Source organism: Epinephelus moara, chromosome 4, assembly GCF_006386435.1.
Source record: "Epinephelus moara isolate mb chromosome 4, YSFRI_EMoa_1.0, whole genome shotgun sequence".
In the NCBI taxonomy this organism is placed as follows: Eukaryota; Metazoa; Chordata; class Actinopteri; order Perciformes; family Serranidae; genus Epinephelus; species Epinephelus moara.
In genome coordinates, this window is record NC_065509.1 from 19389163 (window position 1) to 19416125 (window position 26963).

The 26963-nt window shown below is 40.4% G+C and overlaps 1 protein-coding gene across 2 annotated transcripts in view; it reads left to right on the forward strand.

Moving 5' to 3' along the window:
- gabrb2a (gamma-aminobutyric acid type A receptor subunit beta2a) overlaps positions 1 to 26963 on the forward strand; it is a 46826-nt gene that overhangs the window by 3536 nt on the left and 16327 nt on the right. For both annotated transcript variants that reach the window (XM_050042745.1, XM_050042746.1), the window contains exon 4: positions 14544 to 14764. In XM_050042745.1, coding sequence (XP_049898702.1) covers positions 14544 to 14764 — 221 coding nt within the window. The remainder of the gene's footprint in view (positions 1 to 14543; positions 14765 to 26963) is intronic.

Here is a 26963-nt window from a genome sequence, read left to right on the forward strand (position 1 = left end):
CAAAACCAGAGTGCATGGAGACTGAGACAAGAGCAAGACTTTGAGGGGCCGAGACCGAGTCAAGACAAAGACCCAACCAGTGGTGGTCCCATACTGCATGACACACTTACGATGAACATGCATGTGGAACATGCAAACCATAGGCACTCCTCACATTGATCTGAAAGATCCACATTCCCTTAAACACCCACAGAAAACAAATGAAGTCCTAAAATGTTGTATCTTTAAATGTACTATGAGGAATGTCTTGATAAAATAGTCAAAATTGCAGAGGTGAATTTCATTTGTGGGAAATTTCCTTTGTTTTCTACGAGCAAACAAATACAAACACCAAGGAGCTGAAAAAAATGTAACCATATTGAGTCACCAGTTGATTATTATTATTATTATTATTATTAGTCTTTATAATTTCCATCTGCATCAATGATATCCCCCACAGATGTGGTCTTGACCCATCTTGAAATAAAATCCTGAGGCCGAGACAAATGCGGTCGATTCCAAGACGAGACCGAGACCTTCAAAAAGTGTTTTTTAGACTGATCTCAAGTACTGTAGCGCTACATTTAGGAAACCAAACTGCTTGGTTATGTTTAGAAAAACATTATAGTTTAGGTTTTAATGTTGACTTTTGGTTTCACACTGGACACAATCAGCGGTCTCCTGGGTGAAAGTGCTGTCTGTGTCTAACCATCCATTAACCACAGCCTCTTCCATCCGTGGACTTTACGGCTCTTTGTACTACATCAGTTGCTCTGACCTTCAAATATTGCCACAGTTAAGGTTACACTGGAGTTAGCTGAAAATAGCTTTAGCATCTCATCCACACAGTAAAGGGTGCCTTGCACGTCAGTATCAGATGCTGTAGGGGCCGATTAAGTGTCAGTATTTGACAACCTGGGAATGAGACTGAGTTAAAACATGACTCAACAATCTAAGGCCGCAAGTAATCTACTAATTATTCCCTTAATCAATTGTTCTGTTTAACAAATGTCAGCAAAAAGTGAGAAATGCTAATTACAGGTTCCTTCCTAGAGTCCATGTCGGTGTCTTCAAGTGTCCAATCAAAAGTCCAAAACCCTTGATTTTCAGTTCACTGTCATTTTTTCTTATAAAATCGCTTCAGGATTAAAAAGTAGAATGAAATGCTGAGTCAGTTTCATATGTGTTAAATCCAGGGAACCTTAAGGTGCTCTTGAAGAAAAAACTGGTCACATAAATAAAAATGCTTTTTGGTCAGATCAAGGAGAGAAGTTGTATGAAAAGCCTTTATTTATTCAGGCACATTGGTTAAAATGCTGGTCGGGTTTGAACTGAACCCTTCGCATATGATCACAACACACATCTACAGTATATGAACCTGCAGGAAAATGGAGCCATCCGCTGTCAGAAATGAAAGAATATGACTGGGTTTGAAATCAGGCCTGCCATCATGGCGGTGAGCAGGTTTGGGTTGTAGACAGCTGCTCCCTCCTCTAATTAAAGATAAAAATGCCTCTGGTGGAGAATGAACTCTGCATTTTGGTCGGGGCTGATTGAAGCCATTGTGGCATTTTTTCTGCCGTGGTGACATGAAGGGCAGAATGGTTGTTGAGGTTTGATGGGATTTGTAGTTTTGTTGCTTCTTCGTTGACATGCAAGAGGCTGGTTCACATGTGTACGTGCCATAGTGAAGTCACTTTTTTTGGTGCATTCTCTTGTGATCCACAGCGATGGCCCGTTGAGGCTCAAAGGTCAGCTGTGTTGTCGGGCAATAAAAATGTGCAGGTCAGTCAGCGCCGTGGTAGCAGCCTCGCCTGCATGACATTACAAATGTGCTATTTTGGGAGGGAAGTGTCCTCCGAGTCCGAGGTGTGACCACACATCCTCACTGGGTGGGCTGTGCTGACTCACTGGGGTTAGTGCAAAATATGGCACAGATATGATATCATGGCCAAGACCCCCCCCTCACCACCTCACCCCCCCCCCCCTGTTTATCTCTGTCTGTCTGTCTGTTCAGCGCTGGCATCCCGCTCCATCACTCATCTCCCTCACTTAGCAGCTGAAATTGCATTTGCATAATGCTGTTTGTTTTTGCTGAAATCACAGATCCAGGAACCGAACCCTGGTTACGGTGCATTAAAAAGTGTTCTGCACACAGCCAGTGCAGCTGATTAAATACAAGTTGAGTCTGTTGTCTCAGCAATGCATCAGCGCTGCATAATAACGTCTTCAGCATGCCATCCATATGTTGAGCATTGCTGCAATATGCACTCCAAGGCCGCAATAAGGAGGGAGGTAAATGAGTATTTTCACTCCTCGTCTTTTCTTCATCCCGCTTGTTAATTACATGTAAAATACCTGAGGTTGGTGGTTGTTAAGAGGCACTGCCTGTACTATAATACTGTTCTCTGAATGTTAATTAGCTGGCTGTGAATTAAAAGATTTAAACAAACCAGCTGTGGTGGCTTCTGGGATGGAGGAATTAGTGGGGCGTGAGCGTTCCCTTTATTACGATCATTATCCTGACAAGCGCTGGTTTCTTTACATGAGTAAGGGGATCTGGCCGTCAGATAACGGGCGAGCCGATGACCAGAGGGAACACGACGCGGGGCCTCGACGTTACACCACATCCGTGTGAAGGATGCTGCTTCTTGTGTCTGTGAATTAGCAACCATTTTGATCTTGTTTGTCCAAACTGATCCTGTTCCATTTTATTTTCAGCTTGTGGAAAATAAGCTTGTGTTATTTTTACTCAGTGTTGCCATGACAACGCAGCCTCTCTCTCTCTCTCTCTCTTTTTTTTTGGTGGATCTAGGGAAGTCAAGGGAAAGCAAATAAGGCCTCTCTTTGTAGGGGCTTTTTCAAGGTTTTTAACATCCACAATGCAGGTGCAGAGTGTTCTGTCTTTAAGGATGCTGGATTTTTGTTGTTTTGCATTTAGCTTTTAATAAATGCTAATGATATGAGGTATTTCCCACAGTGTTCATGGTTACAATATCTTAAATAGGCTATAAGCTAAGCATTATCTTTGTTACTGAATTGCTGATTATTTTTAGATGAATGAATTCATCTTTTACGCTATAAAATGTCTGAAAACAGTGCAAAATGCTCATCACCGTTTACCGTAGCCACATTCAGAGGGCTTGTTTTGTTCAAGCAACGTCTAAAACCCAAAGATATTCAGTTTACAAAGATATAAAACAGAGAAAAGCCAAGAAAATCCCACATTTGGGAGGCAAATGTTTGACATTTTTGCATGATAAATCAACAGAACTGTAGCTTGGATCTGAAATATTATAAAATCCTTTGTGGCTTTTCTGCAGAAATGTTAATCAAAACTACGACCCATGCACATTTTCATACAGACATATTGACTTTTTTTTAACATTTAAATACAAGGCAGATTTTGTCTCTCTGTTCGTCTCGTGCAGCTTTGATTCTGTTTGCTCTGCTGAGCTTTCCAAAAAGCTTAACACAAGAATGCAGGTTGTCCAGAACAATGTCATTAGTTATGCTGAGTGGACACACAGAGTAACAGATTAATATGGTGAGCAGCATAATTACAGCACAAGAACAACACTTAATCCTGCAGCTGTCTTACGTGCACGCTGGGTTCTCTGTTTAATGTTTAGTCCGCGGAGGCTGGGTTCATTTGAAGACGTCAGAGGAGACCGTGAGCTCTTACAAAAACATAATTAGTGTGTATCTGAAAGTTAAAACTGGTAAAGATAAGTTTTTAATAAAATCAATCACATTTCTACATGTGTCACTTAAAAATCCTATCCTGAATATCCCGTTAAATCCTGATTTCTTTATATTTGTAAATCAAATGTAGGCTTTCTGAACTGCATTTCCTCTAATGCACCGCAAAGACTAATCAATCCGATTTAAGATAATGAAAGAATATTCCTGTTTTTATGTGGCTGGTTTGTCATTTGGATTAATTATCAACTCTTACCCTTGCAGAGTCCCACTGCATGATCAAAGTTACGCCAAGTTTAAATTGGTCGTAATATTCTTTCATAATGGCCGGTGCGGGGAACAAAAAAAAGCTGCGTGTCTTAAAACAGGGAGTAAGTTAGCCAGCTCCATTAAAAGCCTTTAATGTGCTGATGACTCCCTTAATGATTCTGTCAGGCACTTTCTCCACTGAAGCTAAGTAGCTGAAAAATGACCCATTGGAAAGAGAGTCATAAAGGCATCCATGTTGTCACTTCCCTCAGGATGGGTATGGCCGGCAACTCATTCAGAATGCACTAACTCCTTCCTTGACCCCTAATATTTAATTTGAAGCCCGTACTTAACCGGACACAGAGAGCACAACAAATGAATAAACTCAGCTTGACCAGTTGATATGCTGTGGCGTCTCCTCCAGCTTGTAGATGGGAGGGAAACAGACAAGAGGCTGAGATGTCTGCAGACGAGCTTGTTATTGCCCAAATGTCGAATCGTCTCCTCGTCGCCGTGCACAGCAGACATTGTTATTATCAGCAGATTCTTCTCTGCTTCTGCTGGAGCACTCTGCAGCAGGACACAACAGATGAAAGCGTCGAGCAATATGGTGGACGTCTGTCTTGTCCCGTAAAGCTGCAGAGGAGAGAGAGAGACACACATGCCAAATGTCATACCAGCAGCTCATGAGTAGACACTGCTGAAATTTGCTTTACCTTCTCTTTGCTTGGGGTACAGGCCACAATGCTGTATGTGTAAAAATAATATTTAATGCAAAATAAACCTTTATTAACCCCTTTTTTGTCTTCTGACCTTGTTAAATCCCAATATGCAGAATTACAGACTGCACATTTGATGAAGGTGACAAAATACAGAAATGAACGTAAAGCATTGTTCTCACACTAAATACGAAAACATCAAATTGTATACATTTATTGCTTATGCTTTTATCCAGAGTGATTTGCAATGTAAGTGCATTCAACCACGTGGGCACAACCACAAGAAGTGCAACAATCAAGCAGGTACATCAACTTCATTTAGAAACAATAACAGGAAGAGTTTTTATTTTTACTTTTCAATTACATTATATAATGGGCCGAGGTGCAGCCTGAACAGATGAGATTTCAATCTGTGATAGAAGATATGTAGAATTTCTGTTGTCCTGATGTCAACGGGGAGTATGTTTCATCATTATCGAGTCAGGACAGCAAACCGTTTTGACGTAGTACAGAGGTAGTTGGACCCTCTTCATGAGGGAGCAGCAGGCTGATCAGCAGAGCGTAGTGGACGGGCTGGAGTGTACAGTTTGACCATGTTCTGGATGAAGGGCCTGAGTCGTCGAATTTCTTTACAGGCTGTTTAAAAAAATGCTATTATGCCACCCACCTGCCCCTAGCTCTAATACAGACACGGGCGACATCAAGTCAGCTCTCGGCCATTAGCCTTGTAGTGACAGACTGAGTCTCTACAACAATTCCAGATCCAGTGTTTATGCAGTATGGTTACAAAACACAAAAGGTCAAGTCAATTATTTTAAATCACAGACTGACAATCATATTCATACTTTCACCTTAAAACAAATCAAGGAGAGAAAAAAGACTAAAGGATTAGAGAGAAGTAAAATCAAGCAGTGATTGAAGAAAATACTGCAGGGCATAAAATCTTTAAATCACAAGATCAAATTATAAGTAAACAAATAAACTCTTCATGTATCACCATTTCCAAATCCAGTGTTGTTGGGTTGTTTTTTTACAGGTTTATAACAGCATCAGTAATAATCTGTACTTCAGACTAATTTGACTAGTTTTTAACTTAAGTATCAATATAATGGATTTTGAGAGTTTTGATGAGATACAAAGACCCACTGACAAAGTTTCAAACCAACTGCTTATGCCTTTTAAGCCTATAAGACCAAATATAGTGATAACACCTGTTATGTGTCTGTCATGGAGTCGGTGGACAGCGGAGAAAGTGAAAGTGAAAAGCTGCCTGAACTTGATCATTGTTACATTCATTGTCAGGTTGCTGCAGCTGACATGCCACACAAACCACCTCTCCACAACAAATATGTGCTCTTGCACTGTCTCCATCAAACAAGAAGCTTACAACGTTACATTAACATTATCACGTTGCAGCTATCGTAGTGTAATGTTAGCCTAACCCAGAGGTCACGTCCACAAGCCCCCTTATATCGTGATCATCATTCTCACCCAGAAGCCGAGTCAAATGTCATCATCTTCTGCATCACAAAGCATTGGTAAAAAGAAGACCCACTCTGACTCAACTTCAGAAGAACGGTTGGGGTTGAGCGTCACTTAAATTTGTCCTGTTCCCGTGTTTGTGTCAGGTTAGACAGTTGGTGGTGCTCATGAATGAAAGAGTTCATGAACTCATCCTCTGCTCGGTGTACATAACAGACTGTTATCCCTGACATGGAGACAATACCAGGATCTCGCTGGCTCTCCGGTAAAATTTTGGAAACTAAGAGCTGCCTCCACAGCGACAGAATTAGTTGTTAACATCAGGCTGGTTGATGATGTTCGCCTTAGATCATAAACCAAACTTTATACTCTGATAGCTCCTCACTGCTTTCGTAATAGCTCTTCTCCTGGTATTGTATATCTAGGCTCAGCTCAGCAACTCTTTTTGGCATACAAGCAGACAATAGAGACGAAACATACCAGTGACGTCACCAGCTAGCTTGTTTTAGGATGGCTGCACCCTGCTGGCGAAAACATGAAATACAGTCTAGTTTTCTAGCAAATCCAGGTGGATATCAAGTTTGATTGCAGTGTCATATTTTGCCTAAGGTAAAATTCAAACAAACCACAGTCATATTGTTCGGTGTTTCATCTCCTCTTTAAGCCTTAATAAAATGTAGTAGCTGAGTGATATAAAAAGTCACCCCTGCACAGTTGTCCTCAGTCATTAGTTCAATTTCCACACAGTTTAATATATTCAGCGCCATACTTGCGTTTGGCCATATCGCTGAGCTAGTTTGCCACCTCTCTCAGGTAGCTGTCCATTAGTCACTCACTCTACAGCAGGAAACTGCACTTCAAAATAAAAGCTCTGCACCAGAAATTCAATGTACTCTAAAATGAAGTGTGTTTTTTTACAAACTTGACATGTTCGTGAGTCACTTTCCGTCCTTTGAGAATGGATGCACGACCCACTTTTGGGCCGCGACCCACCAGTTGAGAACCATTGCTATAGAGACCAAAACTGTTTTTTGTTCCAGGCTGTAAACATGTTTATTTCTGCTGTAAAATTGGGCATTTTAACATGTGGGTCTGTGGGGATTGACTGGGTTTTGGAGCCAGCCTCAAGTGGCCATTCAAAGAACTGCAGTTTTTGGGACTTCATTGTTGGCTTCATTTTTCGACCTTTGAGGTTGCCTCTTAGTCGTACCCATAGACTGTACAGTCATATCTTGTACTGTTGAAACTCCACCGTACCATTGAAAACTTGTTTTGATAATAGCAATAAATGTATTTGTTATGTAAATACATATAACTAAAATTGTCAGTGATATTAAAGTCAGTAAATGAATTGTTGTACTTGATCCTATTTAAGGGTCAGCCGTAGACCTCTGCATGGGCCTGGGCCTTGGGCTATGGTTATCTATACTGTCTGATCCCCCTGGAGAGTGGGCTGAGGATCAGTATAGGCTACAGATTTAAAAAAAAAAAAAAAAATCATTTTGTTTGCCAAGAAGCCACTCACAAAAAGACGTTCATGTTATCCTGACGTTACTCATAACTCTCTGTGAGATTTCAGGTACAGAATGTACTACAAATGAAGATGAGGGTACAGACTGTTCTGGTGGACACGTCTTTTATGAACAAACATAAAACACCACTGTAAATAAATCAAACAGGCAGGATGGTTTTATTATAGAGAGAAAGCGAGCGCATTAACGTCAGCTGTTCCTTCAGATCTAAATCTACAAACAGAGCGGTATGTATTGTGTTGAGCTCATCTATTGGCAGCTTCCCTCCCATGTCGGTTGTGACAGCTGATGTAGTTGTAATGGAGGTCTTGTAACAACTGTAGCCTGTCAGATTTCTCAGGGAAACACAAATGTACTTCTTGTCACTCTGTCAGATTCTTAATGGGGGTTTGTTAGCCCAGAAACATATCTGTAGTGAGACACTGTCACTGTGCAACCAGCCTTGATGTTTTTTAAGTTAGCCGGCCCTTGTTTGTGTCTTCATCGTCTTTATATATTCACTGCTGTCAGTACCTTTTTTTTTTTTTTTTTTTCAAATGTTGGCGCTCTCCACAAGATGTCTCCCTCACTGATGCTCGCTGCTCACTGTGTGATGTTAATGGAGTTTCTGAGGAGCGCTTGTGACAAGGAGACTGAAGGTCGCTTTGGAGACCGACACTCCAGCATGGGACGGTCTGTCTCTCACTTCTCTGCAGCTTTTTTTGGACGCTGCATGCTGTGAAATCCTCCTCACCTGATTCTCGGTCTCCATCTTCTGTGTGTGTGGAGTGAAGAGGCTCTCAGCACATAACACATTAGATGTTTTGTTTATAACTCAGAGATTATTTCTAGTCCAGGAGACAAAGAGCTAAATGAAGGAAGACTCCTCATTTTACGCGCTTCTGCAGTTTAATGTGGTTTAATACTTATATTTTGTGTGAAAAGGTGCGTAGATTGGGTGTTTTTCTCTCTTTGTTTAGCATCAGGGCTGCACCACATTGACATAAAATGTACATATGCAGATTTTTTTCAGTTGTAGTCGAATAATTGATCAAAAATTAACATGCAGATGTAAAAGGTTTTGCCATGTTTGCATAAAAACAACATGATTTCCCCGCTTTGTCTTTCTGCACAGCACCAGAATAGTACAACCCTTTCTCCCTGTCACAGAACAAAATGTACTCCCCGGCAGTACAGTAGTTTGCGTTGCAGATTTCCTTTGAACAATAACTTTAACTGTACCGAGAGCCGGAGAGAGGAGAGGCAGCTGTATTTTGTGTCCCTCTCTGAGCTCATGTGATGTCCGAGTGAAGGTAAACAGCACCATCTGTGAGGCCGTAATTACGCTGCCATTTTACAGCACAGCCAGGAGGCAGCGTGCAGGCCCAGGTGTTCTCTGTGCTGGAGCTGTGCATCGCTATACTCTTGAACCCGCCCAAACGTACACAATGAGGCACTGCACACACACACTAATGCGCACACATGAGCAGGCACCTTGAATCCAAGCTCAGTTAACCTTACAAGAGAAACACTGTGAATGGTTTTATATTCAATATTTTTTTTTTTTTTTTTACAGCAGACATTTTGACATGTCGCAGTAGGAGAAGCACAGGTGTAAATACTAAAATGAATGATGGCTGAATTCCATTTAGCTGCTTCAGTTTCAGGGTCCTGGTGTTGTTTTCCCTGGCTCACTGTCACACTGTCATAGTTTACTGGGACACTTGAATAGAACAGAGCCAGCGTTAATGTTATTAGTAACACCTCTGCTTCTCTCACTGTGACGAGTTAAAATGTCTGCTGTGATAAAGGTCCAAGGCTGTGTCCAAAATCACTCATTGTTTACTAGTGCATTATATTTACTCTCCTCCTTTTTATTATAGTGTCTGAATTCTGAGTGTAAATTTTATTCACTATGTCGTTCCATCAAATTTCCCACAACAGAGTGAAAAAAGAATGTTCTGATTTTCTGCTGATATTCCCACAATGCAACGCTCCACATTTTATGGATGCAAAAATTACGACAATATTGTATAATACTGAGTGTCTGTTATACTGGGAGCAGTGAGGGATTTTCCATACTGTGAATTTGCTATTTTGGTTCATTGAATAAACATGACTGTCCGTCCTGTGAGAGAGATCCCTCCTCTGCTGCCCTTCCTGATTGTTACCTCTGCCATAATCCCTATAAAAAGATATGTATGCAGAATCTGTAGGAAACTAGACAAGATTTTGGCATCGGAAGTGTTTTGGTTTCCATCTGTAGTCCAAGTAGTATCGACCTTTTATGTATGAGCAGCAGGTAAACAGTCCGTGTGGAGAGGTGGAATGTAAAAATGCAGGCTCGGAACCCATCGGCTATTGTCTGACGATGATTAGCTTTTTGAAAAAGTTTACTGCTTTCATATATCTGTTTATAGAGATGAGCTGAAATGACCTGTGCATGGAGGAAGAATTCTTGGCCCAGGTATTTGCTGGCTACACCGTCACCGTAACCCCCGAAATATTTGCTGTTACCTGTAGAGGCTTATCATCGATAGATGATAGCCAATGGATTCCGAGATTGCCTCCGCCAAGAAGACAATGTTTTTCATTTGGTTTTTGTCTGTTTGACATTATGATTACGGAGAAACTACTTGCCTAGTTTATATGAAACTTGGTGGAAGGTTGTAGCATGGTATAAACTTTAGAGCAGATCTGAGTCATGGGGCGGATACACAAATTATTTTTCATTTTTGTTAACATTTCCAGACAGGGCATTTCGCCATGATGAAATAAGCGCCATACATCTGAAAACCCAACAGATGGTAGTAAAGTTCAATAGTGACAGAACAGCTAGTTGTAGAAATTCAATGACTTTATCGGCATCCACACTCACAGGTACCAGTAATCCTGTGTGGTAGCCTAAACATGTAGCAGCACAAACCTCATACAGAAAGCAGTCGTTAAATCACGGACGCTGGTTTCATGGGAGAACTAGCACTACCAGAACTGTAACAGCACTTTTTTCTTAAGCTAAGGGTCTTGAGTGAATGTCTGTCAAATGGAAATGTAAATACACACATAGCATGCAGCTAAATACACTCTCACATCCAAATGTGAATTGTCTGAAACTCCACCAGAGATATTAAGGAAATATAGATGAATGGACTATCAGGCCTTGGCGGAGTTCCGCGCTCTCCAAATGCCCTTCTGAATCTTCATTTTTCCCTGTTAATGGGTTTACTTGGGGAGTTTTTCCATATCCGAATGAAGGTCTAAAGGGTCAGACAGACATTGAACATCCATGGAAATCTGTGGTCACATCGATGCAGTTCTCTTCGCAGTACCATCGACGGTCTGCGTCAGTGCCCAGCAGTAAATGGGAGGGATGGGAGGTGACTGTCTTTGGGTGAATGTGAAACTAAGAAGAAGCTGCTGGGTCTGGAGTGAATGTCTGTTGGATATCCAACTTTAAACTGTGGTGTGGTGGCTGCGGCTGGCTTGACCGCAGTTTTTTGGACTAGATTGGAATGTGTCACAAAAAATAAGCTCCACGTGTCTGTCATGGACATACGTGGAAGAAGACGTTTTCGTCAGTGGAATCTCACAAACAAGCGCACGGAAACTTTGAATTCTCTTTAGGGTGTTGTATACTGTACACAGAATGTAAAGCGCCTGGAGGCAGATTTGTGATTTGTGATATTAGGCAGTATAAATAAAGTTGCCTTGACTGTTGAGTGAGTGAATACTCGCCCAGATGATTTTGGACACAACCTACAACTAAAAATCTTACTGGTGCTTAAATCATTAGTCAAGTCATCAATTTGTCAATCAAAAGATTATTAACATCATATTTTGGCAATTAATAATGTGTAGAAGTCATTTATCAAGCAAACACATTTTCTGGTTTCAGCTTTTCAGATGTCGGGATGTGCTTCTTTTTTTCTTTCTTTTTTTTTCTCCAGCCTTGTAAGACTGTCCTGATGACCTTAGCTCAACGTTCTGTTTCGCTCTTTGTATATATCTGGCCCATGCTGCCGCCTCAAACACTTTCAGGAGGCGGGAGCACTAACCTTGACAGAAAAACTCCTTTACCTAGTCAGTGAAACAAAACACCAGGAACGTCTTCATCACCAATGACGTCAGTTGAAAAATCAAGTTTTTGCTAAATCCAGTTGGAGGAGCAGCGAAAAACATCTTTTCCTGAGAGAAACTCCACGAGTGCACACTCTTGTTCATATTTAACTGTTGTCATTGACTCTATGTCTGCAATAACTTCACTTATTGCTGGATTTACTCTATTAAGGAGCAGGAGCCGCCATAACTGTTCTGCAAGCTGCATTTTACGTCATCAACTACAACACAGTCTCTGATTAACTGCTTACGTTATTAACTACAGTGCATATTCCCGATTGGCCCCGATTGGATTTTAATTTCTGGAAAGTGTTTAGGGTGGCAGACTGATGCAGAGAACGAAACAGAACGTTGAGCTCACGTCATCAGGATGGTCGCACCAGGCCAGCTTTTCTCTGCTTCATATCATCGGAAATGGAATATTTTGGGGGGTTTGTAATTGAACAAAACATGCAGCCCTGACAAACCTCAGGTAATCAGGACTGGCATCTTCAAGTTTCCTGGACAGTGGCACTGCCAAGGGGTGGCCAGCAGGGCCACAGCCACCCTGATCGAATCGCTGGGCCCCCCTCATGAAAATAATTAGAGGCCTGTGTGTGGTGTTTTTAAACTACAGTCGACTTGTTCCCAGTAAACGTTTGCTATCAGTGTATTAAATTAAAGCTGTGTATCTGCCTTCATAAAGAAAAGGACAACCAGCCTATTTAAAGAATAATGAACCACCTAACATACAGATACATAACATTGTTGTGTAACTCAAAATGTTAACTGCACCAGTATTAGTCTATGTACTCCAGATAATTAGTAATATTAACTGTGAAATAAAAAGACAAAGTATATCAGTATGCAATTCCTTAACTCTCACAATGTTGTCAACTAGTTTATATGCTTGGCTTTTGTTTTGTTTTTTTGCAGGGTTAGGGTTTTCAGTGACCTCATCTGGCCACCCCTATGAAAAATATCGGGAGTGCCACTGTTGCTGGGATCTAAGATTAAAAGATTTGTTAATTAATTAAACATGTTTATTGATGATGATAATTGTCAGCTGCAGCCCTAAATTCTACCCTGTTAATGTAATATACAAATTTAGAGCTTTGAATGCAAACGTGTGTGACACACCGGACACACTCGTGCTCCCTTGTCACCATATTCACCAAAATGTCAAATTATGTTTCACTCCAGCTATACCAAAGAACAGTGCAGAGCAAAAAGAATAAAACATAGAGATTGTTGCTACAAGTCTGTGACGCCGTACTGATAAATGATTTCTGCTTCATGTTGCTCAGATTGTTACCACAGGGCTACAGTTAATATTATTAGCTTCAGTTTTCTAATTTAGTCGGAAAGAGGTTCAGCTTCTGCCTACAACTTCTTCCTCTCAGAGGATCCTAGCTGCTTGTGTCTCCTTCATCAATATGGCGAAGGATGGTAGTCAAGACAGGGACGTATTGCAGGAGATGCTGCCTCAGTGGGTGATGTACACCGAGCCTGCAGGCAGCAGCTAACGATCCCAAAGGTGATAGAGATATCCGATCGACAGGCTGATAATGAGACAGAGAGGGAGCGAGTGTGAGAGGAGGGTTCAGTGGGAACTCTTGTAAAACAGGATAAGGATGCGGCCGTCCTCGCTTGACTTTTCACTCCTGAAAAAATCAACATGGCAGCAGCTCATGTATTTTTAGATGCCCTTTTTACGCAGTGCTTTGGTCATGCACACTGCATGCAATGAATGATAAGAATTTAAGAACGAAAGTGGCAATTGCTTTTGCAGTGTCACACCAATGTGTGGTGATAGGGAACACAAAAAAAAAAAAAAAAGGCTCGGAAACAGAAACACGGCAGGAAGTAATGATGATGGCTGCTTCGAGTAAAAGCTCAAGGGCCTCGTTTCACGGACCGTATTTTTTAATTTGTTTTCCTACTCATCGATTGCACTGCAATACACTGCAACAGAGCAGATCCAACTGCAGTGCTGTGTTTTACTGTGGCTGTGTGGGTGTAAGTCTTTTTTTAAGAGTGAGAAGCAGAGAAAAAGAGAGAGAGAGGAGGAGGAGGAGATACAGTTTACTGCTACATCTCTGAGCATGTGTAAAAGCAAACTGTAAAGTGTAAATGCAGCTTTTTCTATCTGGAAAACTCTAACCTAAATCTGAAGTCGTTTGGTTGTTTATTACGCAGAATTAGAAGCAAAACTAAGCCAAAAAAAAAGAGAGAGAGACAGGGATGATGAAGCCCCGGTGGCAGAAATCTAGTGGCCATTTGCATCCGAGTGTTGCCTCTATCAGGAAGAAAGTGGCGTCATTTGTTTGAGTGCAAGCAGATATTTTTTGCGTGAGACAATAGTCAGCCAGCTGAGAAAGTTCCCCTCTGGTTACGGCTTCAAAATTAAGTGAGGATAGTTGAATATTAACCCCCCAACCTCAGCCACCATGGCCCCCAGTACAGGCTGTGGCCTTTCAGACCACCGACGACCTTTTGGCTGACCTTCTCACTATGCAGAGTCCATACAGCGTGCTGTGACACATCTATGGAGTCATGTTCAGATGTAAGCGCTGGGTGACATGCTGCTGGTGCTTGTCATGTTTCCCACTTGAGATGGTAGTGGAAATGAAATATTTTCCTATAGTTAAGGTGCCACCTGAAAGATGTAGTCGGTGGATGCTGCTGACTGCTTTTTGGCCTCACAGTGGAATTACTGTCAGCGTTATTGATTCTCACCACGAGTTTGTGTTTAAAGTGCTGCACTAGATTCATTAAATGGACTACCCCCCTTCTGTCCCTCCAGGACTACACCTTGACGATGTACTTCCAGCAAGCGTGGCGGGACAAGCGTCTGTCGTACTCTGAGATCGCCTACAACCTGACTCTGGATAACCGGGTGGCGGATCAGCTGTGGGTCCCTGACACCTACTTCCTGAATGACAAGAAGTCCTTCGTTCATGGTGTCACGGTCAAAAACAGGATGATCCGTCTCCACCCGGACGGCACGGTGCTTTATGGACTCAGGTAAGCCTTTTACAACTGCCCTTCCTGTCACATCATGACTATTAGAGGATTGATCAGGAGGCATAATGAAGTAATGTGACTGTATCAGACGCTTTGTGTCTGACTGAGTCTCTTTAATGAACTCTGGATTTAAACCATTGTGGCTCTTTCCTGCTCAGCTTGACAACATACAGTCAAAGGATCTTTTTTCTTGTGTTTTTTCTTTACAACTTGGGTCTTATTTTTGTGGTTTTGCCATCATTATTATCAGTAATAATAATATTCTACTCACCAACTTAACAGCTGAGATCTTGGAACGCAGCAACATTGCTAAAAATAGAAACATGAGCAGTCAAGAGAAGATAAAAAAATCATCAGGTTAGCTAAACAGCTAAATTATTACCCAGGCATCCATCACAGTTAAATGACTGGACATCTGTACTCACAATATCCTAGCTGTGAGGGAACACAGTTTTCCAGCACAATGAGGGACACTTATAGACATTTTAGTGTGCTAGACTCAAAAACAAAAGTGATTTAAGATCTGGGGATTGCAACCTGCAGGTTTCAGACCGCCCAGGGGGTTGCAAGGTAATTCTGACATGATTAACAAGATTGGGAAGAAGATACAACAAGGCAAGGCGAGTTTATTTGTGTAGCACCTTTCAACAGGAAAGCGTTTAGCTTATAACATAAAATGCAGGAAGACAATGTATAAAAGAAACACACAGCAATATAAAGGGACACACATGAACAGGATTTAAGGAGGAAGCTAAAAATAAGATAAAATTGATTACAATAGATTAAACAAGGGAAGGAAATTACAGTTCAGTTATATACAGTGCATATCAATAAATAGTCCTATTTTGGTTTCTTTCTTTTGGCACTGTGTCCATGATTTTAGTAGCTTCCTCTGGTATGTATGCTGCTTACAGTCAGAAATTAGTAAAACACAGGCAGAGAGAAGAGTCTCTGTAGATATTGGGTCATAAGTGATGATCACTTTTATATAGGTCTATATTTTTTATTTTATTTAAGAAAACCCTGCATATATCTTTAGGAAAATGCAGTGGCAAACATAAAAGTTTGGTACATCTATTTAAAAGAACAATAAGGGATTATTCAGCCCAGCTGTTAGAAGAAAATGTACAAATGCAAATCACAGATACGTTTCATTTGCACGTTTCATACGCATCATGACGTAATATCTAAGCAAGACCAACAACGTTTATTTTTTGGTGACCCTTTGCGTCGTCTCCAACAGTGTTTGTGGCACTGACCCTGGGTATTTTGACAAACCCACTGGCCAGGGACATAAATATAGACAGTGCAAAAAAAAAGCAAACTATGTAAATTTTCATATATTTTGTCTGTTTTCTTCAGAAATACTGAATAATTTTATCTCTTTGGAACGTCTAACCACTGAAATGTGAGGAGACCATCATGTTTTAGTTACAGTACACGGACATATGCGAGTGTTTGGACAAAATGGTTGGAAGCCAGCGTTTTATTACTAAACTGCCTGTCACCGTGTTTCCAGATCTCAGCAATGTTTTCATATCTGAAAGACCTTATGGCCAAGACTATGAGAATAAGACCTGCGTTGTAAGAAAGAGAAATCATCCTTTCACAGCTGTGTACAGGAAAAGGTTTACGCCTCCATGTTTTAGCCTTTCACATCCCCTGATGATCATCAATATCAATAATTGATCGGCTGTGATCAATAATGAAGCAGGGTGGTGCAAACAGCCGAACTGAGTGTGATTGTGCAGGATGGTTCAGCCCGTCTACAAGACGTCTCTTTGTGGTGTTGGACTGTGATGCCTCTGAGGAGACTGTCATCCATAATTGATAACTCATAATCAATAATGTAGCAGTTCAATACAAACACTGAATCTGTATTTGTACTGATGCTGCGTATTTGACTTCACAGGCTAGCACAGCGCGTCCATCACTGTGCTGCTGCCTCCTCGGATCTGTCGCCTCCTCTTCATATGTGTGTGTGCAAATGATCTCAGATTAGTGTCCGTGTTTAAAAGATGAGATTATTGTTGCTAATTCAAGATGTTGCAGCGTTCAGTCATTCTCCCTCTCTACACTCAGATGCCCTTCTTGCGCAAAGACTGCTTAAAAAATTTAAGTATCTGCACTGCACCAGATTATTCATCGCTACATTTTGTTTCAGCAGTCGAGAAATGTAATTTATAACGCTCTGACTCAATTATATAAACCCAAACACATATTTTTGCATAACAGTCAAACAGCAATGGAGGCTAGGAGAGGGTTGTTGTGAATTTGAGGGTGTGCGTGCAGCAGAGAGATGTGGTTGTTACCTCAGATACGTTGTCCTTGTCAGTGCCGGTGCCTCCCGGCTCCTCCATTATTTGGTTCGTGGGTTTGGTCCAGGTTTTATTTGATGCTAGCAAGTCCAGACACAAGCTTCTGTCAGAGTCAGCCCGGCCAGATGCCTGTGCGCTGTGAGCACGCTGACACATACCTGTAGAGACGGGCCGGCTGGTTGCAACAGCAGGGCTTTAGTGGATGTGGAGGGGATGGCTAACTGAGAGGAGGCTCAGAGTCCTCGACGGGAAAACAGGTCGTATGTGAAAACACGTCTTGCCAGGGTGTCTGAGGGCACGACTGTGTCATTATCTGTCTGCTTATTCATTAATTTTAGCTCTTATCGTCAGTGTAAAGGTCAACAGTGGTGGAACAAGGATTTAAATCCTTTAGTTAAGTAAAGCTGCAATACCACAATGTAAAAATACTCTGTTACAACCGGAAGTCCTGCAGTAAAATGTTCTCTCATTGTGCTGCAGAATGACCTCTGTGAGAATTATAAACATTATATAATTTAATTCTTTTTACTGATGCATAAACATGTAAGCAGCCTTTTATTGATGTGTATGATCAGTGTGGTGCTATAGTTATCTACTTTACATACTGCATATAAAAAAAACATGCAACACATTTTATAAATTAATCATCTGTTTTGTTTGCGGAATCATCATATGTAAATTAATCACAGTAAATACAGCTGTTGAATACATATGGTGCAGTAATGAGCACAATATTTTCCTCTGAGATGTAATGGAGTGTAAAGTAGCCCAAAATAGAAGTACTCAAAATTGTAATAAAGTGCAGTACTTACTTTCCCTCGCCAAAGGTCAGTCTTTGTTAGACTACTTCATTTGAAGCAAAAGAAATCTCACTTTTTTTGTCTTATTAAATGCATTTGTCAGCCTTAATAATGTTATAGTGATGTCATCAGGGTGTTCTTAATTTAGGCTTTGAGACAACTCAGCTGATGTTTGGTGTTTTACCTCTGACTGTTGAAACTGGATGTAGCCTATGTTATTCTAGAAGAAGAAAAGCGGATCCATTGTGTTGTTTAACGATACAGAAAATGGGCTCCATTTGGTTTTCTACTGTCCTTTCTGTTGTGAACTGTGCAGTACTTTGTTTGGTAAGTTAAAAATAGATGCTCAAAGACTGAGGTGACTATTCATATATGAAACATATAAAGAAGCCTGAGAGAAGAGAGAGAAAAGCTCTTTATTGAAATAATCTGAAAATATCTGGTAGTTCATTACATGAAGAGGTCATTTGGGATTTTGTGTTTGTTTTATTTTTATTTTGTGCTTCTTTTCTTTTCCACATGCGCTGTATGTGCAGGACCAGAGGTTGTGTGAAGCATAATGGTGTCTTGTAATCCCATGTAGGATGGGCCAACTAGGCATAACACAAAATAATTTAATAATAACATAAATAACATGTAACAAAAAGCCCTTGTGTCAATCTTCGGCCATGGAGTTTGAAAACATGGTGTTTTTATGCAGAACGGAAGGTCTAATGAAAAGATGGTGCCCAGATGCATCATGGGAAATGTAGGAGGCAGTGGTTTTAGAGGTTCATCCATACTAAAGACAAAAAGGCAGGATGTGTTGACCTCTGTTGCTTAGATTTGAACCACTCTTCCTTAAATTAGTGTCTTTTGAGTCACCTTATCTTTATGTGAGTGTAATATTAAATTACTGGTGTACACCTTTATTGTCAAAGAGTCGAGACCTAGACACCCATACACCCTGAAAAATACAATAAATACTTAATAATAACTTGTATATTCTTGTCCAACTCTACTCAGTATAAACACCTTCTGCACTCCAAAACCAAACATCTATTAAAGATGTACAAACAGCTCGCACGGGAATGTAATATATGACATATATGCCCCTAAACAAGAGTCATGTTGCCACATGTTACCTGTATTATTATCACATACATACATCCTCTGGACATATGAACATAAAAGTTCAAAACATACATAAAATACCCATAGTAAAATTTGTATATGTACATATATTAAAATAACTATATGATGACTTTCTATACGGTATTGTATGTTGCAATCATATATGTAAACAATATATATTTAATTTACACATGCAAGTTTACGAAAACTACATATATGAAAAATACTGTGTGCTTGCATATGTTTTTAAATTATTTTTTCACACACATGTCTATTTTTTATAGTTACATATATAATATGAACATATATTGATAGGCTATGGGATGTATATATGTACGTAACTTATATGTCTACAATATAAGCATATATTATATATATATGTGCATATATAAAAAATATCATTATAATTATTTTTTATACAGTATTATAAGTTGCAACCATATATGTTAAGGATTAAAATATGCAAATTTATGAAAAAAAAAAACCCATATGCACAAAAATTCTATACTTTCTTTCTTAACATATATATTTATCTTTTATATTCACATATTTAATATTAAAACATATTATAAATATAGAAAATATATTATAAAATATTTTATATTTGCCATACATCTATACATGCATGTTTTTAACCTATAAAATGTATGTGTGCATTTACATACATATTAATATATGTATTAAAAAAAATATATACGTGACATATATGTGGTGATAAATGCATTATACATCCATAAACATATTTGTATGGGCTTGTCATATACGTCCATATAGAAAATTGTTCCAAATTCTAACAGGTTTCATATATAGTTTATACATATATGTTTCCACGTCATATGCACATATATTTTACATATGGAAATTCAATATATGTACATGTATTGCATTTTCAGAATACAGTTGGTAATATCTTTTTGATATTATGCACCAGTGTGTTACAGATCAATTCTCCTGCAACATCAAATTGCTCGTTTGCTTTTTTGAGACCTCTAACACTAGTAAATATGTCACGCCATAAGATGTGATGTTGTCTGACTAAATCCTTGCATAATAAGCGGTAAAAGTAAACATATTATTGGCCTCAAAGGTGAGCGTGGATTTGTGCTAAACTAACTGAAATTAGCTAACACCGCACCTGGGGAACACCAGTAGATTAGAGTGTTGTTTAGTTTGCAGGAGGCATTAGATGTCTGTGTGTGAGTGTGTGTGTAGGATCTGTGTCTGTGGGTGGATGTGTGCGAGTGGGCGAGTGTTATTTTTGGGGTGCATGCAGAGGAGGAAGGGTGAGGGCGTTGTTTACTCCTTATTCCCTGGATATAGAGTGCATCCCAATCCTGCCAAATCCCAGTCTTCAATTACCAGGAGGAGCAGAAAATTACAACAGTGCTCCCAACTGTCACTTTAGAGCTCTGGTTGACTCTCGGGGAGAGGCAGTCTGATCTAATTACCCAGCCCCTGAAAAGGCTCAGCCAATAACACAGATACCGCCCAGGCTGCGAGAAAAGAAACACACACACACACAACAGAAAAAAAAAAACACACACACACACAAACTCCCACTTAGCCTTTCATTTTATGCAGGAAAGGAGGAAAGACCAAAGACGTTCGGTGCATGACTCCCAATGCATGTTGCTCAAAAATCACAGGGAGGGATTGAGAAAGGAGGGAGAGCCAGAGAGAAAGAAAGAGACATGAAGGTCAGACTTCATTCAAAATGGAGAAATTATTAGGATTCTCCCTCCTCCCTCCCTCTCCTCTCCTCTCCTCCCCCCTCCCTCCTCTCTCTCTCTCTGTGAATATTGTAACTCCTTTTGTGAGAGGACATATCCTTGTGCTATGGAGACTGACGTCCTCTTTTGTCTGGGCGAGGAGTGTTCCACTCTGCAGCTCAATAGATGACATCGCATGGCCAGGAGGAGAAAGCTGCTGAGTGGTGGAAGAGAGGGATTTAAATAAGCCTTTTTTTTCTGTCAATACCATCAATATGAGCTTAGCATCGCCTTCAAAGTTATCCATCTCTCTCTCAAACTATTGATCAGGCAGGGTGCTTTGCATGTTGTATGTGTTTTGGATGTGCCTGTACTTTGAAATTAAGAAACCTCTGCTTTGATTTGGCATGCTCTGGCACACGCTGGACTCTTTTTGTTTCCACTGCAGACATTTTATTTTCAAATTTGGCAACAGTGCCTGAGCAGGGAGAGACAATCCTGCGTGCCATGTTTCCTCAGCTCAACACGGCTCTCTATCCAAAATGGAGGAAGCTTCTCCATCTTAATTTAACTTCTAACTCCATTACAATGCCCATGCAATAATATGTCAGTTTAATCAAGGGATGTGCAGGTTTGCAACCTGCTTGCAAAAAAAAAAAAAATCTCTTTCTGCATTCGCTCTCTGCTGTGACGCTCCCTCGAAATGAGATTCTGTCTGGGAATTCGTGGTGGTTGTGTTATGTCCGTAAACAAGGTCATTTGGAATAAAGGTGCACAGGCTGCCTTAGGGGGGGTCCACACACACACAAACACACACACACACATACACACACATACACACACTCACGCTGAACTGTGAGGGAACATGCACAGAAGAAAAAAACAAAACAGCCTTTTTTTAGAGCTCCGTGTCCTATTAGCTCCGACGCAGAGCAAATGTAGCGTGTTTGAATCTGCGTGATCTGTTAGAGCGTGGCCTCTCCTCCGGCAGGTTGGGATGAGAGAGAGGGACCGGCCCTGATGTTGATGAAGAGCAAACAAGCTTGTGCTTCATGATCGCTGCTGCTGCTGCTGCCGCTGCTGCAGAGGTCCACGGCAGACTCTCGCTGCAGCGGAGATGACAAGGAGGAGGAGGAGGAGAGGCGAAGACGGTGAGGGAATCCTGCAGAGAAATCCTCATCTCTCTCTCCTCCTCCCTCGTTATAAGCTGTTTATTAATTGTTAACGTGGGTATTGGACATGCTGGCGAGGCCAGGAGATGCAGGAGCAGCTCTTGATCAGTGATGCAGAGTCTCAGACAAAAAAAGCTTCGAGACTTCTGCTGATGATGTAGGTGGGCTATAAATAGGCTGTTATTTTTACCCCTGCCATTTTGGCCTCATTTCCACTTTTCCCCTGCGCTTCCTCTGCCACCGTGATGATTTAGTGGTGGTGATGGTGATGATGGTGAGTGATGAGTGGCTGGCTGGTGAGCACAACATCCCAGTAAGTTGTGGCCATAAAAGGGGTAAACTAGGACAGATATAAGACTCCTGTGTTAATCCCCCAGTGCACCATGGCCCTGCTAACTGGCTCTTACATAAGAGCCCAGAGAGCAAGAAAAAGGAGGCAGAGAGAGCGAGACAGAGAGCCTGAGTGTGTGTGAGGGAGAGAGAAAGACTGCGCGTCTCTACAGCTCAAAAAATGAAATCCTAAACTTGCCAAGCTGGGCCCAGGGGAGCTGCAAGTCTTATGTAGACGGATTTCAAATAAACTTTTGCTCTTAATTATTAAAGACAAAGCACTCTTCAAGATAAGTTTGTAGTTATGATGAAGTTAAGAGAGGAAGGATATTGTGATTTAGTTCTTACTGCTACAGCATCCCTCTGCTCCACGGCACAACTGTTTATTCCTGAATGCTGAGCAGAGAACAGTAAAGAAATGTTTCTAGAATGTGCACAGTCACAAAATAAAAATTATATATTTAGAAATTATATTTAAAAATTTGAAATGAAATATATATGTATATAATAATCTCCATCTCACCGACCAATGTCCAATGTGACGATAATAACATCAGACAACATAAATTATTCTGGCATCAAAGATTTTGTCATCCTTTTTATATTATGACAGCGATCCCTTTAACATCTGTGGGTGTAATATATATATATATATATATATATATATATATATATATATATATATATACTGCAAAACTTCAATTAATAGCCCGGGCTATTATTTGCTCAAATCACTGGAATCAACAGGCCTATATTTGGAACAGGCCTTTAATTCCTTTCACACAAAACTGCTGTTCAGCAAAGATCAGGAAATATAATCAACTGTTTGTTTAAACTAATATGAATGTTACTTTTATAAAAATGAGGCTAAGCAACCAGACCAGGCGTCTAATTGAGACAGGCGTATATTTGTCAAAATGTGTAGCCACACCGGGCTCATAAAATTGGCTGGGTGCTTAATTGGGACTGGGCTTTTAATTGAAGTATTAGGGTATATACACACACTTTAATCTAGAGAATGGTTTCAAGTTTCAATTATAATAAAGTCAAATATAATAAATTATTATATCCCTCTCTTTTAATACTACTACTACTAATAATAATAATAATGATGTATAACTGTACATTGCATTATCGTAAATCCCTGTTTTTGGTCATCAGTTATCATATCATGAAAATCCTTCACTATTGCAACCCTAATATATATAGTACTCTAAAATGGCATATACCTCAATTAAGTATTTCATCTACACCGCCCTTTTATTAGTTAGTTTTATTATTAGTTGCCTTAACAGGGGCGCCACTCAGGGGTGCCCAGGGGGGCCCCAGCCAGCCCGATACAATCACTGGCCCCCCACCCCTCTTCTCATGTAACATATGTCAGTATGAGAGGCAACTATGTGATGTTTTTAAACTGTAGTAAATGTTTTTAATCAATGTAACTCTTCAAATTAAAGCCATATATTAGTCTTTTTAAGGAAAAGGACAATCAGCCTTATTTAGGAACAATGAATCATCTGGCATGTATTGATACATAAACATTATTACAGAACTAAAATGTTAACTGTGCCTATGTACATCAGTTAGTAACATTAACTGTTAAACAAATGGAAAATTAACAGAAATTTAATGCAAAACAAAATGTCAGTGTGTTATTCCTTTATTCCCCGTACTGACAGTTTTTTTTAGCTAATGTTTTTACTACAACAGTACTATAATAGAATTCCAGAAATTGAGTGGCTTTTGGTTTTGGTGTAAGATTTTAAGCGGCTCCATCTGGCCATCACTACGAAACATTTTCAGTCATTTTTAGAATTGAGTCTCAGTATCTTCAATCAAGACTACAAAATTCCCATACTAAAAAAAAATAAACTAGAAACACATTATAATTTCCTGGCTGATTTCTTTCACACAAATTAAGAAGATGTTGCTTTTAGGAAGCAATAACAGACAATAATGAGCCCGTAAAATCTAATTTTACCAGCTCATTTCAATGTAATCTACTCACAGCTCTCACAGACTATTCCCATTGTCAACTATAAATGAATGGACCGCTAAAGCAATAAATTGATAACTTGATAGTAACCTGCTATGACAAGGAAAACCCAAGGTCATGGCAAATACGTCAACCTATACTGGGAATTCTCCCACAGGCTGCTATTATTGTTAATGGTCGCATGATGCTATCATCTTATATCAATCAGTGTGTGTGTGTGTGTCTGTGTGTGTGTGTGTGTGTGTGTGTGTGTGTGTGTGTGTGTGTGTGTGTGTGTGTGTCTGTGTGTGGAGGGGGGGAGGTTGTCTAACTAGTCTAGGATGCTAGATTTAGTCCCTGTAGTTATATTGTGTGTCCAGTCTCCCTCAGACAGCCTCGGGGGTTTGGCACGGCCGGGTGCCAGCCCGTCTCAGCTCTGGCCAACTTGTCGTGTGTGAAACAGGAAGTGCGTCGCTCTGAGTGAACCTGTCGGATGCGGCTGGCTCACACTCGGCGGCTCTTTATGACAGGATTTTGTGACCAGAGGTTGAACCCTGTTCTTGTTTTATCTACTTATAAATAAAACCAGTGCTATGTCCTCATTCCAGAACGAAATGTTTACAGCACGGACTCATTTTGTTTTTGCATTTACTTTACAAAAAATATATGTTGAATAGCATTTTGTACTAACTGGCAATGATGCAATACATGCACTGATGGATGACAATTACATTTCTCAATAAAAATGAAATGCATTGCATTGTGGGATAATAGTGTATGCTTAAAAATCAAGCATTTTTTGTGTGCAAGCTATTTGTGTACTGTGGCACTTCTGTGAACGCATTGCATACTTCAAACCTGCTTATAAAGAGTTTGTAGTATGTACTTATAGGACATGGCTCAAGTGTTAAAGAGCTACGAAATGTTTCTCTTGTTTGATCGATTGCTACAAAAATTGATTTTTATTTATAATTTCAACCCTTTTTTATACATGGCAGTCCAATGAGAGCAGCTGGTATTACACATATTAACAATAATAATAATGATAATATTAATAACAGACATATTTTTAGGTCCTTTCCACATACTTATTATTTTCTGTTCTCTTATAATTTCTCTATGCTTATATATACTATAAGAGGAAGTGTAATTTGTCCTAATTTCCCCCCAGGATCAATAAAGTATTTCTGATAATCCAGCATTTAGACTTAACTTACCAAGCTAACTTTAAACTTACAAAACTGCAAATAAAATATAGGATAAAATGATCAAGTGGCATCAAACCAGCAATGAACAAGGCTCAGAGAAAAGCCTACACCAGGAGCAGGGACACAGTGGAGAGCACAGAAAAGGGGTTAAACATACAAGGTGGAAAAAAGAATATTGTATAGTTGCAATGATGAGTAGGAGGTTTCTTTAGAGAGCCTTAAAACAGGGAATTAAAAGAGCAGAGAGAGCAAAGTGACTGGCCGATCATTATATTGTTATTTATTGTATTTTTTTGTCAACAATCTTCTACAAGGATGTATCAGTACCAAATAGTATTGGAACCACTCCAGTCAAACCATACCTACATAAAAAACATAATATTGGTATGGTTTTGCTCGCAGCCAGTCACTGCAAGGGTTCTTTGATTTAATGCGACGTGATTGTCCCACTGCCACAGCTGCAGCCCATACAGTCTGTGGTGAAGTCGAGTGCAGTGTATTTGACGGAGCTGGCAGTTCACATCACCAAAACGTGAGAAAGTATGGCGACACACCTGTGTTGTCTGGTGGTATTTTACACAACCGAGTGACTCCATTCAGGTCATGGGGATCGAATGAAGTTGAAAAAAAGCTATCAACTGAAGGATTGTGTTGAGTGCTCCAGGAATGAATTAGCATTTTTGCACTGACCGTTCTGTCATCAGTGGGTTTTTTGCCTGAAATAAGGTCTGTGGTTAACACAAGCTTAAGAGACTTTCACATTTTGTTCTACAACATAACATGTGTCAGTAATTACCCCACTTGTGAACTTTGAAGCTTTTTTTTTTTTTCTTATTAAAGATGGTTGCTAACAAGTGGCTAAGTAAGACTACACAATATCTTGGCGCCTCGTTGTGGTAGGTATGTGAAGTCACGCAACTGTGGTGTATTTCCTTTGTAGCCTAACTTTAGCTTTCTACCTCTGATGATTGAATTTAGGCTTCTTCTTCTTCTTCCCCAATGCATGCTATTGGTATTACTTTAAAGGTACTAGTCAGTGGCATAAGGTGGTTACAATGGGCCCCAGTGCACGCTATTATGAGGGGCCCTATTACGCCCTAGTTACAAGTTATGAAGCACACACACACACACACACACACACACACAGAGCTTTTAGCAACAGTGGGCTCTAGTTTCGCAGACCGGGCGCAGCAGAGGCGCAGCGCACCTGCACTTCGCCAACTGGGTGTGGCCAGGCAGATTTTGTAAGTTTGGCACACCGTGCGCTCTGGCGCAGCTACTCCTCTATCCCACCTCCGTCCCTCCTACCGGCGCAAGTCGGAAAGAGGGAACCTCCGTCCCTCCTACCGGCGCAAGTCGGAAAGAGGGAGGAGAGAAGGCGTGGAGTGGGTTTTATGCCGCATTCGTTTGGCAATCCAGGCCGGTCATTCCTTGTCGGATTTATATGACCGTATGACACGTCTGATCTGAAAGCGTTTCATTGCAACAGTCCGGAAAACATGGCGGCGCGCCATAAGTTTGTTTTTGTTTGCATGGTTGCTGAGCAACGGAGACTTTCCTGGTTCACACGACTT